Raw genomic sequence first — 13,029 nt, forward strand, 5'->3', positions numbered from 1 at the left:
TGAAGTCATAAAAGAAATCAGGAACCACTTATTCCCATTTTACATATCAACTTTATTTCCCTAACGTGTTAGCAACACATATCCAAAATTTTAACGAAATCCGTTGATAGTAAGCTTTCCAAAATGAAGTGAATTTAAATCATCAGTGATGTACCACCTTTTGGCTTCTACTTTTAAAAGCATGTAAGCTACGTTGATACCGATGCCACCAATAAAACGAGAAGATTTGCCCCTTCATTTTGCATACCACTTTGTCCAATTTTTTTTTTGTAATTTCTTCACAAAAAACAAAAAAATGCAAACAAAAATCAATGGGTGTAGTACCCCCTTAATATTACACAAATTAATAATCTACTTGTTATAAATGTTTATAAAAAAGATTTTAAAAATCCAAAATTATGGTCAGTTTTCATTTGTACTGGTATATAAATTCTTTTTGCTGGAATTTACAGTGGGTCTCTCCAACAGTGACCAACACACACACACATACCACCACACACACACATCCAAAAACATATTTCTTCATATTCAAGAAAATTTTATGATCCCCTATCAACCTGCAGATTAAAAAATGTATTTAAAAAAATCGCAACAGATATTTTCTAAATATAAGGAAAACATAGAAACAACATTGTCTATATTTTCTTCTTTTAGTTAGTGTTTATTTGGTCATACAAAATGTTTTGCTTCAGTGTTGAAGGGGCCAAGTCTGGGAAGTTTTAACTTATTGCATAAAAACAAGTCTAAATTGCTTCATAAATAAAAATACAAAACTTGAGAACTTGTGTGTGGGTGTGTGTGTGTTTTTATCTTTGCTTGTCTTAACCCTAACCCGCCTGTATACTATAAAATACTACTTGATATATGCGCTGTTCGTGCGTGCATCCCACGTGGTGTGATGACGCAATCGCCCTAAGTGATATGCACGGTGTCGCTGGCCAGTTAAGCCCATGACATGTAGCAAGGTGTCGCCACCAAGTGCTTGGCATGCGAGGGGTCTCGGGTTCGAATCCCACCCACAGCAAACAACTTCTTTCCTTCTTTTCTCTCTTTATTCTTTCCTTCTTTCCCTTCCCGTTGCCAAAAAGCCCTTAGGGGGTTAGGGTTAGGTGAACTCATAGAAACCTTGGTTGCTGCAATTGAAACACTCATGGCTTTGTGTAAACCCCTTGGTTGGCAAGTTAGCCCAAGATCTATGGGGCTAATGCAGTTTTCTTAATTTCACATGAAGCTAATATTTTTCTAAATAGTGTCCACTCGCCGTCAGCGATATGGTAGCCCCATTTCTTAATAACATTTCCCTCCGACAAATACACACTGATATCAAATGTGGAATCGCGATATACAGCTGATCTACAACGTGGTCCAAAAACAAATTTGCCCATTTTGAAAGCCAAATTTCTTGAGGCTATTCGAAAAGAGCAGGGGATCATCCCGGTACTGTTGACTGTACTTCAAAAATACACTCATCTACCCTTTGGTTGCTTGAGAAGTCTAGCTAAGAATTTGCTCACCGATAGCTTCACATTCTAGGCTAGAGACCATTACATTTATTCTATGCACAAAATGTAAAGAGCTGTTGCCGTAGTCTAATTCTCTGCCAGAAACTGTGAGTGTACATGTGTAGTAGTAGGGATGACCAATGAACCATCAGTTTGATTAGAACACTCCCATAGACATGCAGGGAGCTCAGCTGTGTACTGCTTGTACAGATATTTCTCAATTGAGCTCATTCTTTTATTTTTCAATATTTTTCTGCAAAAAATTGGGGAAATATTTTGTAACTATCCTGCAAATTACAGCAACATAACTTATTTTGTTTTCGTGTAAGTGGGAGTCAAATTTGGTCCATCGCCACAGTGCGTGCTTAATTGCCAGTGGCTGAGTTCAGCACTGCTCAGAATGGCACAAAATATTCAGAACAATAAGATCAGGTAAAAACCTTGGCCTACTGAGCTGTAATTTGGCAAAGTTGCCAGTTATACCTCTATCATACCCTCTGCTCTGTAAAAAGGTTAAAATATTGAACAAGTAGATCTTGAGTTACAAATTAAATCACCCTTTGGAATTTCCATACTCCTTTCGAATCATGTTAAGAAGACACCTTTCTGAACATAAATGTGAAGTTTCGTGCTCATTTGATGTATTTTTCACCTAATCCCAACCCTAAACTATTTCTTATATTTAGGCCTATACCATCTACAACTTGCTGCTGGGTAAGACACACATCATTGTATTGTGACAAAAACAAGAAGTGAATGATAAGATAAAGCACCCATAGCTGCCATAGAGGGTATCCATGTTCTATAAGCTTCATATCCTACTGCTATACCTTGTTTAGGACTTTCAAAAGAAGTACCTGAATGTGCAACCATAACTGTTTCAAAATAGCCCGCCAAAGTCATGCAGGTAACTCTGAGGTCAAATATTGAATTGGTTTGAATGAGGAATACTACAGGAACCAGCGCCTTCATGAGTGAAGTGGATAACCTCTATTGTTGTGAATGAGCTTCAATGACACTTAAGATTTTGTTTGCATACACCTTCTAATTGGTCATATTAAACCCAATAACATCATTGAAATTTTTGGTTGTGAAAAAAAAAAGACTTAGTGCAATTTTGATTTTGTACCATATCGGCCATCTTGGGTGACTTTTGGCAAATGTTCTCCAATGCCTCGGTTTGAAAAAATAATTTACATGTATGGCATTGACTAGTAAAGTGCCATTTCATAAGCCACCCCTTTGATACCTTCACAATATGCTTGTTTCATGTTTGCATAAAGAAATATATAAAAAAAAAAAAAAATAATTTACATGTATGACATTGACTAGTAAAGTGCCATTTCATATGCTTGTTTCATGTTTGCATAAAGAAATATATAAAGGTAAATATATGCTTATTATATGCCAATTTTGCTTCCAATTGCTATTTTTGGACTTTGTCATTTTATTTCATTCCAATTCAAAATTCGAAAAGTTTTTGACCGATTTTGACCATTTAACCATCAAGATACTTCTGTTGATGAGTTCTATCCAGAAAACAATCTTTTGTAGCAATAGGGGCAACATGAAATCCCGGTGGGTTCAGTTTGTATTTAAAGGTAGGACGTATGACCGTTCCAGGATTTGAAAATGACCCCTATTTCACGGGGAATCGAGGACATTTACAGCAATTTTACCCCCTATTTTGCGCGAAATCAAGGAAAATTTGCCTCCAAATACCTCCCCTATTTTTATCATTTTGAGGATGCATTTTCATTTCACCCCCTTATCACGAGGAATCGAGGAAATTTTTCCGAAATAAATACCCCTATTTTTACCATTTCAAGGACGCTTTTGAATTTTCCCCCCTATTTCACAGGGAAATGAGGACAATTTTTAACGTCAATTTTTGTGTGGAACTACTACAAAAACGGACAGAAAAAATACAAAAAACAAAAACTGTAGCGGTAAAATGCGGACGAAAGTTCTAGAAAAACACCCTATTTTTCATTTCAAGGACAATTTTGCTCCAAACACCCCTAATTTGGACAATTTTGTCCTCGAAAATTCCGCGGACATTTCTTGAAAAGTACCCCTAATTGGAACCATCATGCGTACACATTGTCAGTGAAGACTGAACCCACCGGGCATGAAATTTTGATGGTCATCCCTAGTAGTTAACACATTTGCTAGTCAGTCAAATTTGCCTAGACCGGGGCCCAAACACAATTACATATTTACCAAAGAAGATGTAAGAAAAGGAGAAAGATCAAGCTATCTTCAAACAAAATATGTGTGCTGCCGCTCATTCAAAAGGAATCACGCTAGTCAGGTTTAACAATAAAATACAACAACTTTAGGGGTTCGAACCCATGATGGGTGTGATACACAGGTTGCTGCTTACTAGTTTTAGGGAAAGGTCAGTGTCTGTATACCATCATACTATGCATACCATGCATGCATTGCAGACCCTAACATCCAGTTATATTTCAAATAAAATATGACCAAAGTTCCATGGCAAATTATAATTTCTGATGCTTGTTGACTCTTTCAACCTCTACAATTTATGATACAGACTATTTTCAATTATCAAAATATCTTTGTTAGGTTTGCAGGAAATGACAGGAAAATATATAAAACAATAAAATAAAGATGATCAACAATCATTCCTTTTCTAACAAAATCATAAAACACTCTCCCTAAATAATTAATATATGTTCCAAAATGGTCGGATTTTGTGAGAATTTTCACAAAACTACATTTCTTTCTTGTAGTATCCACGTGTGGTATCCTATCAGAGCAACAGGTACTAAACACACATGTGTCATATTTTCAAGGAAATCTCTATAGAAACATTGGACATATTTCCAATTCTGGAGTGAAAATTAATCAACCGTGGTCGGCAACACACATCACATCAACATGATCAAAGGCTACTTTCAAGTAGATGTGTAACTACTTGAGAATAAAGGACTATGGATAGGTGCGACAGGATTACCTACGGGATTACCTCAAGGATGTAATTCTGTTCTCCCTCCTTTTCTTACATCTTCTCTGATATTTACATAGAAATTTAAAAGAACAGATTGGTCAAGGAAACCTACATAAATATGTTGTCTATACTTCACTTGACCCAAATATATGATTTTTTATGGTGATGAGACACGCGCACATATAATGCACATGTATGGAATTTTAGAGGGATTTTGAGTTCCACATAGAAAAGCTGCTATCATCATGAGACTAGTCTAAGATCTAGAAAGACTACCCGAATGCTGTTTTGTTACTGTTACCGTACTATAGCTGAATCTTTTTTGATGATTTCAATCTTTGACAAGATGTAACTTTGCTGCGGAAAGTTTTTCAGTTTTGGCTTCCTTTACTCAAAGGCTTTAATTTGATATATAAAAAGATGCAGTTTGATGGCAAAATTGAATTCACCTTTCATGCATGTATGTGTAGGCCAATGACGTAGAAAAACATAGATCGCTGAGCTCGAGCTGGTACGTTGCCGTTTCATTGACAATCAAACACTGAATAAGCCATTATGAAATGAAGGGACCTAACAAAATCAGCATCAAATACAACTAAAATGGAAACTGAATTTACTCTAGCATGTATGGATTAATAAAATTAAATAAATTACTTGTTTTAGCATATTTAACTTTAGGGGAGATTGGGGTTAGTTGGAACACTGGGTAAGTTGAAACATTGTATTTTTTTCTGACACAAAAAATTAATTTGGTAAAATACTGGCACCTAGTAATAGGTATTAGTAAGGGTCATCCACCAAATTAGCAACAGCACTGATGCCCCACCAGTGTTGGCTTGGGAAAGGAATATCTGTTTTTGACTTGCTGACTAATTTTTATACCCCTCAGAAAAGATGCGTTATCTCCATGTTGTTTGAAGATTCAGGGGATTATTTTTTGAGTATCATAAGCACTAGTAGTAAGTCCCAGAATAATGTTAAATAAAAGTTTTATTGTATTTCTTATTTTGTGTAATGAACTTTGAAATGTAAAAATAGGCATCGGGGTTAGTTGAAACTTTTGAGGTGGGGTTAGTTGAAACGTGAAAATCGCATAGAAAAATATGGTTAAAAATTTGACTTTTAAAAAATTTGTAACATGTTTACCATTTCTTCAATATTGCTTTAATATGGTTAAAAAGCAATAATACAAGCAAAAAGTGCACACAGAAAGTACATTTTATAATATTTTAGGCTTCTCATATTTTTGTACATGGAGACACTCGTCACCTTGTGTCCAAAGTATTGACCCGCGCTCCCACATATTTATTTATTCATTTTTTCACACTGATTGTATGTTAAAGGGTGCCTTCAAGGGAAGTATAACCCCAACAACACAATAATAATTATTTTGAAATTTTTACAAGCCATGTTTCAACTAACCTCACCCTATGTTTCAACTTACCCCAGGGGTGGGGTTAGTTGAAACACTTTTTTTCAAATTTTCAAATTGGATTATATGAATAATCATAAGCAGGTCCAATAAAATTTAAGGCTGTATTTGTAGCATGTATGTATATGTTTATACTGATATGGTTAGTGTTTCTTGAAAGTAATTGGTTTGCGTTAAAAAGACGATTTTGTGAAAAATGTTTCAACTAACCCCAATCTCCCCTACTGTGTACCATTTTTTTATCAAAAAATTGCTGAATAATAAAGGCAAGCACGCTCCTAAATCTAGTTCATTCGCCCGTTGCCATGCAACGCTACAGGAACGGCGAATGAAGGCGAAATTTCGTAAAGTGGTAGAGTTGTTTAGCGTGGCAACACTGATGAAATACCAGATTCAGGCGTGTTTGCCTTTATAATTCAGCAATTTTTTGATAAAGACAATGGTATACTGGGAAATTTAATGCGTTTTAATACATGATTTGTTCAACTTTGTGATCTATACAGCACCCAAACCGGGACCCAAACCTGCTTCACAGATTCGGCGAGCAGGGCACTCTATCCTTTCTACCTCATTGGTAGGGAGGACGACACTTTTTAGGTTTTTTCAAGAAACATCTACAAATTTGGTATCACTGTAAAGAGCATTCAAAAACTTAGACAATGATACCAAAAACTAGAGTTGGGCGACTATCACTTTTTTCCTAGTCGACTAGTCGGCAGCAAATAGTCGCGACTACGACTATAGTCGCGACTATCTGTGGTTAAAATTGGACTGAAAAATCAGGTGAAAGATTGGTGGCAATTTAGTATTTATAATGCATGATTACAGGACCCGTGATTGCCGGCATCGCATCACACTTTGCTACACAAACCAGCACTGTTGCGATACAAATTGCTATACTGTATCGCACGTTTGCGATGCAAATATTTGACTGTAAAATGCTGTAATATAGGCCTAACTTTTCTGTTCAATTAAATTCACTTGCCACTTTCCAGCAACAGCACAAGAAACTTCATATAATTTCTCAAACCTTCAATATTCCAATAGCGATCTTCGTTCGTTTCCATGTTTTGCTGTGCATGAAAATATGTAAACATGCCGCACGGCAGTGCATATTTTCCATGGTATGCTCATGAACGTGTTGCATCGTGCATGTACGATTAACTTTCACCTCCGACCTACGCCACCTGACCTCATCTAGACTACTGCATTTGTCGCTACAGGGGTGGCATTGCAACATTACGACTGTTTGTCAGCTAATTTGTTTATTTTCCTGTTGCTTTCTAAATATTCTGTTACCACAATAAGCATAGCTTTTTGAAATTACGTGAAAAGTACTTCTAATCTATAATAATATTTTCCTAAATTTTCCCTTTTTGAAAACACTTCTCGGAAGTTCTCGCTGTTTCTTTCCAAAGTTGAAATAATCTCATACCTTCAGTAGTTGGTACAAACACCCAACCTGGGTCTGTACATGCACGCTATGACGCTGCTACACCTGTTATCGCTGCATAAATTATAATCATAATGAGATGTTCGACAGTTCTAAGTAATTTGAGTTTTTAACGGCTTTTATCTTGTGGGAAAGTAGTTCGACAACAAGTCAATAACACAAATTTAATGATGATTTATGGACATTATGATTACTTGTTGGTTAGTGTTACTATTGGTAAGACAATGACTGACATTTTTTCACATTTTTCGCAGTTTAGGCCCTATATGTTAGTATTTGGTTGGTTTTGGTGCGAATAACTGGCACTTTTAAAGTAATTTTTTAACACAAAAATATACTTGCATTAGTCGACTTTTGGTTTTCAATAGTCGTAGTCGCGACTATCAGTAATAGTCGCGACTAACGACTATTGGCGACTTAGTCGCCCAACTCTAGCAAAAACAACTCTATAGCTCTTTACCACTCCAATATTTCTACATGGTATTTTAAATTTGAAAATAAACTTGATATTTGGAATGAACACAATTAGTGTTTTCATTAAATATAAAGTTTGCACTATATTTGTTAAGCCCATTGTGTAATACAGGGTGTGAAAAAAGTTAAATTTTAAATTGTTTAATTTAATGAAAAATTTCACTAAGTGGCATTAATTTGGAAAAAATATTCAAAATAGTATTAAAGAATTGCTATAATATCACATAAATATCCAATTCCCATGTAGGGTGTTCCAAAAATCAATATACAGTGAATAATTTGTAACAATGGTACATGTACAATAGGCATATACATGCACAATTAGCCTACATCATTAAACTATTTAACAATAGCCAGATATCAATATGTCATCAGATTAAATCCTTGACTGTAATAATCTCCTTTGAGAAGATTTATTTTATAGATATTTCAAAGATAAAACAATTTAAAAGATCTATTTATGACAGATGAAATGCATGCAAAATTTAAAGCCCATTATATTGCATGACACACATTCCACTGCATTAATTAAAAGCTTGTTAAATCCTTAATTACTAAATTTATTAAGATTAACTAGCTAATTATAATATAGTTATAGAAAGTTAAATAATAAAATTAACATCGTGCAAATGCATTTTACTCCTACTGAGGCAACAAAGTGCATAAATTTTAAAATGAACACCAACTTCCCATTGGAATTACACAGAGCTCCTCCGCTTCGGCTCCACCCCTGACTAATTAGCTTAATTAAGCTGTTGAAATTAATTAATTGATTTGTTCAACTGTATTTGTTATTATTTCATTTAATTAATAATTTATCTTCAAAATAAGACCAAAACCATTTCTTCATGATGGATTTTAGCAAAAATATAAGAATAAGAAGAGAAAATATTTTGGAAAATGTGACAGCTCCACCTTTTTTGGGTGCCCACCTCAAAAAACATGACCATGCGCTGGACTCGCTATCATTGGTGTAGCTGTAGGCTTACCTGTTCGAAAATTAGTAAACATCTTAAATTTTACCTTTACTCGGTCCGTCATCTTCACCAAAAAAGTCAGGATGGAAGACCACACTTCAGGCATTAACATGTTTTACAATTTAATGTTTTTTAACGATGTATTAATAACACTTGAAACAAAGCCGACAAAAAACTAACAAATTTTGTCAAATTAAATTTCGTGACGAATTGCTGGTAAAGAAAGCTTGTCGTATAACTCGCGCCCTCATTATGTCTAAAAAAAAGCATTTTTTCGACCGACTTTAAAATCTGAAAAAACAAAAAGCTTTTCTGGTTGGAGTTCCTTCGTGTATTTTTTAAGTATAATTATGAATGTTCATAATTTGATATACAATACACAAAAATGTTGAAAAAATGTTTTGCCAGTTTGTAATTCGTACTGTGCAACTTTGACAAGCCCTAGCGATTGTGAGGGGGGGGGGGCGGCAACTGAAGCCAAATTTTCATCCCCGGCCATTTGTCAATTTTCGTCACATTTTTAGTCATTTTAAGGACACCTTTCTCCCCCCACCCCCACCCCCTTTTTGACGTGCCAAAATATTTGCCCTCTCCCTTTACACATGCAAGTATTGCAAGATCTTGAATAACCTAAATTTAAAACCTTTATTATTGCCTCATCATTATAAATTAATGCGGGCGAGCGAGCCTAAAATTATTTTTTTCAACTTGAGTTTTGCTTTAAACGAAAAAAAGAAATACAAAATGATGTACGAAATCGCCCGCCCCGCGGCCCATATAAGGCACACTTTAGAACATAATAAGCCTAATGGAAAGTTTTTTGTAGAATACATAACGTATACTTGTTATATGACTTTGGCCAAGAAAAATTGCAAGTAGGCCTAGGCCTATTTATAATAGGCCTACCATAGTACGTTAATGTCGTTACGGAACTTCATGGTTCAGTCTAAACATGGCTTAATGACGCCAATTTCCTCATCCGTTTAAAAATCAGGCTGCATGCATGAGTATGAATATTATTAAATAACTTTAACTCTATATACAAATGATGTGATAGTCCCTGGTGATAGTTCCCCGAAATAAACAGTTCAGGGTTGTAAGTACTATAAACATGATAGAGAACCGGTTTATAGGAGTTTTGTTTTCCCAAGCTTTTTCAGAAATTATCCTACAACATGCTAGAACCCTTTTTTTTTTGGCCTTTACAGTGCCCTTTTCATGTCTAAAATAGTTCTTTGCAGATTCTTTGCAGAACACTTGTTAGTTCTTGTAGAAGGTTCTACATTAGCAAATAGTTACATAATTACATGAAGTTCACCCGCATTCCCAGCAAACACAAAACGTTTTCGACATCATTCGCAAAAGGTTATAAAAGGTTGTCAGAAAACGTTTAAATGTCGGGTTATATAAAGGGTATATTAAGAGTATAAAACGTTTTCATAACCTTAAAAAACATTTTTGATAATCTACTGCTCAGCAAACAAAATGTTTTACAGAAAACGTTTAAATGTCGGGTTATATAAAGGGTATAAAAACGTTTTAATAACATTCCAAAAACATTCTTGAAAACTTTATACAAAACATTCTAAACAGAATGTTATTTTAGTTGAAAAATATTTTGCGAAAAATGTTTGCCCAAAATATTTTCAATAACGTTTTAAAAACGTTTTTATGACCTTTTATAACCCGACATTTAAATGTTATTAAAAGGTTTTGAAAAAAATTTTTAAGAACATTTCTGTGTTTGCTGGATTCAAACATTTTAACATAATGTTATTTAAGTATTGACACAATATTTGGCAAAAATGTTTGTAAAATAGTTTACAATAACATTTTTTGAAAACATTTAAAAATATTGTTGTAGTGTGTTTTCATACAAAACGTTTTAAAACGTTATCATGACCTTTATATAATCCGACATTTTAATGTTATTAAAACGTTTTTACCTAAACCAAAAGCCAAAATATAACTTATTTAAAACGTTTTTAAAACGTTTTTGTGTTTGCTGGGTTCACAGGTTTGTGGTGCCAAAATGGAGATTGAAATTAATTATATTGCCTCTTTGGCTGATCTTTATTTTGGAATAAATTTATTCAAACTTTGCTATTTTTCTAAAAAATTGTGTATAAAATTTGAGAAATTTTGCTTCAAGATTTACGAAATTAAAGCATTTCCAGACAAATATTAAACAAATTGAAAAGCAAATTCTTCCATAGCCGATATTGACCAATAAAAAGAGGATCTTCGTCCCTTTTGTAACGCGAACAAGTAAAGTCACTCAGACAGTGGCACGTCCCTAGTACTATTCGCTACTTGCACGGTTCCGCCATTATGCACTATGTGCGGGGAGAGCCTCGAACTGGCAGCATACATGAATGGGAATTGAACTAGTCATAACGTTCTGTGTAAGGTTACATAATTCTTCCTTTCATGTATGCTGCCAGTTCGAGGCTCTCCCGCACATAGTGCATAATGGCGGAACCGTGCAAGTAGCGAATAGGCCTCGGAACTCGGAAATATTAAATGTTCATTTTCTTACAGGATATAGGATAGTAAATAGCATTTGTAAAGCTGTATTTTGCAGAAACCCCTATTAAAATTGAACAACCCGTTCCAAAGATATGAGCAATTTAAAAAACAACAGGAAACAAAAGGACGCTTGATATCTCAAAATCAATACACTTCCGAGTTCCGACTGATTTTGCTTGATAGCTATATTTGTACGACTTCCTACAAACCAATCAGAAACCAAAGCTGGTTTCATTCGGCCGAAAATGACTTCCCAAAAGGTCTAAAATATAACAGCCGTCCTCCCCTGCACCAAATAGGGTCTATAAAAATAGTAATACATTGTCAACGTGATTCAAATTTACAGTTTTACCTATACCCTCGCACCTTGTTAGCTCTTGTCCGACTCCCTTAAAGCGGGTCCGACAGTCCGAGTGACTATATGACCTGCACTCAAATATTGAGTCAAATAAAGCAAACACAAAAGGTCTGTAAATGAGATGCCCCCGGGAGATGCCAAGACATGTTCATGTATTCCGCCCATGTGCATGATTTTTCTTGGGAGGGAGAATACGCCCAAAACTTTTATAAACTTTTTATTAGACCTATTATTGGTCTTAACTCGAGAACCGCAAAACCTATGGACATACAAGATACTTTCCTTGACTCATTTAATAACGTTTATAGAAATGCATGTTGCACTGCATTAATTTTAAATTTAATGGCTAATGGCTCCTCTAACCCGGGCCTCTAACTTGCATCTCTCAACCCGTCGCACTCGGTTGTATGTGTAAAAGTAGGCCAATAGCAATCAACACGTTGAAGTGTTTATAAAGTCTTATTATTTTAATGGTTTATCTAAACAACTCGACTGATTTCAAAACTTCTTTACATCAAAGAAATAAGTATATTCGAAAGTCAAAAAAAAATATATATCATTGAAATGTTACTGTTTACAAAGCTCAGGCCTATAATGCTACTTACAGGCTGCTATACTAAGGCCTACAAAACATGGTGTTTAGGCCATGATATCAAAAGTCTTTTTGAAATGCTAAATATTGCTCTTTTTTATATGGCGCCACTGTCTTAATGAGCTGCAAACATGTAGGCCACTTACCTTGTGTAACTCGTACGGAATTACATATCCAAATCGCCAGTACGATGAAGAACAAAGTGTGATAAGCTCTAACCATGTTTATATAATTATTGTCCAGCAAATGATTCAATATTAGTTCCAAAATAAAGTATTATTTCAAGGAATACTTTTCAAAACATCACGGGTTTTTATTTCCTATAAAATTATTCCTCTTGCGCCATAACCGGTTACCATTGCCATTTTGTGTTGCCTTTAGGCCATGTATACCAATCCACCACTAACTCACCACCAACTATTGTTTGAGCAACTTGTAGGTCACGTATAACTTCCAGGAGTTCCGGGTGACATTATTTTCGTTTCAGTACAAAATAAACGTATCTGAATTCAAATCACAGCTATTATACTTCCTTTTGTTGTGGATAAAACTTGTATAACCGATCATTACAGCTCATTACCACTCCACACTAAAAAATGACAATGGAACTTTTATTACATGATTAGGCCTATAATGATTTTAGAAGTTATCTCACCCTCTCATATATGCACCCAGCCCTGAAAGCTCCTAACATGCACTCCAACCCCAACCACAACCCCAAAAGTAAATAAGTTAATA

At 34.9% G+C, this 13,029-nt stretch overlaps 1 protein-coding gene across 1 annotated transcript in view; it reads right to left on the minus strand.

Annotated features, from left to right (window-relative positions):
* Nucleotides 1-12,675, minus strand: part of LOC140154765 (uncharacterized) — a 77,502-nt gene extending 64,827 nt beyond the window's left edge. The window contains exon 1 of the mRNA XM_072177332.1: nucleotides 12,438-12,675. Coding sequence (XP_072033433.1) covers nucleotides 12,438-12,513 — 76 coding nt within the window. The 5' untranslated portion in view covers nucleotides 12,514-12,675. The remainder of the gene's footprint in view (nucleotides 1-12,437) is intronic.
* Between the last annotated feature and the right edge of the window lie 354 nt (nucleotides 12,676-13,029).

Source organism: Amphiura filiformis, chromosome 6 (genome assembly GCF_039555335.1).
Source record: "Amphiura filiformis chromosome 6, Afil_fr2py, whole genome shotgun sequence".
Taxonomy (NCBI): domain Eukaryota; kingdom Metazoa; phylum Echinodermata; class Ophiuroidea; order Amphilepidida; family Amphiuridae; genus Amphiura; species Amphiura filiformis.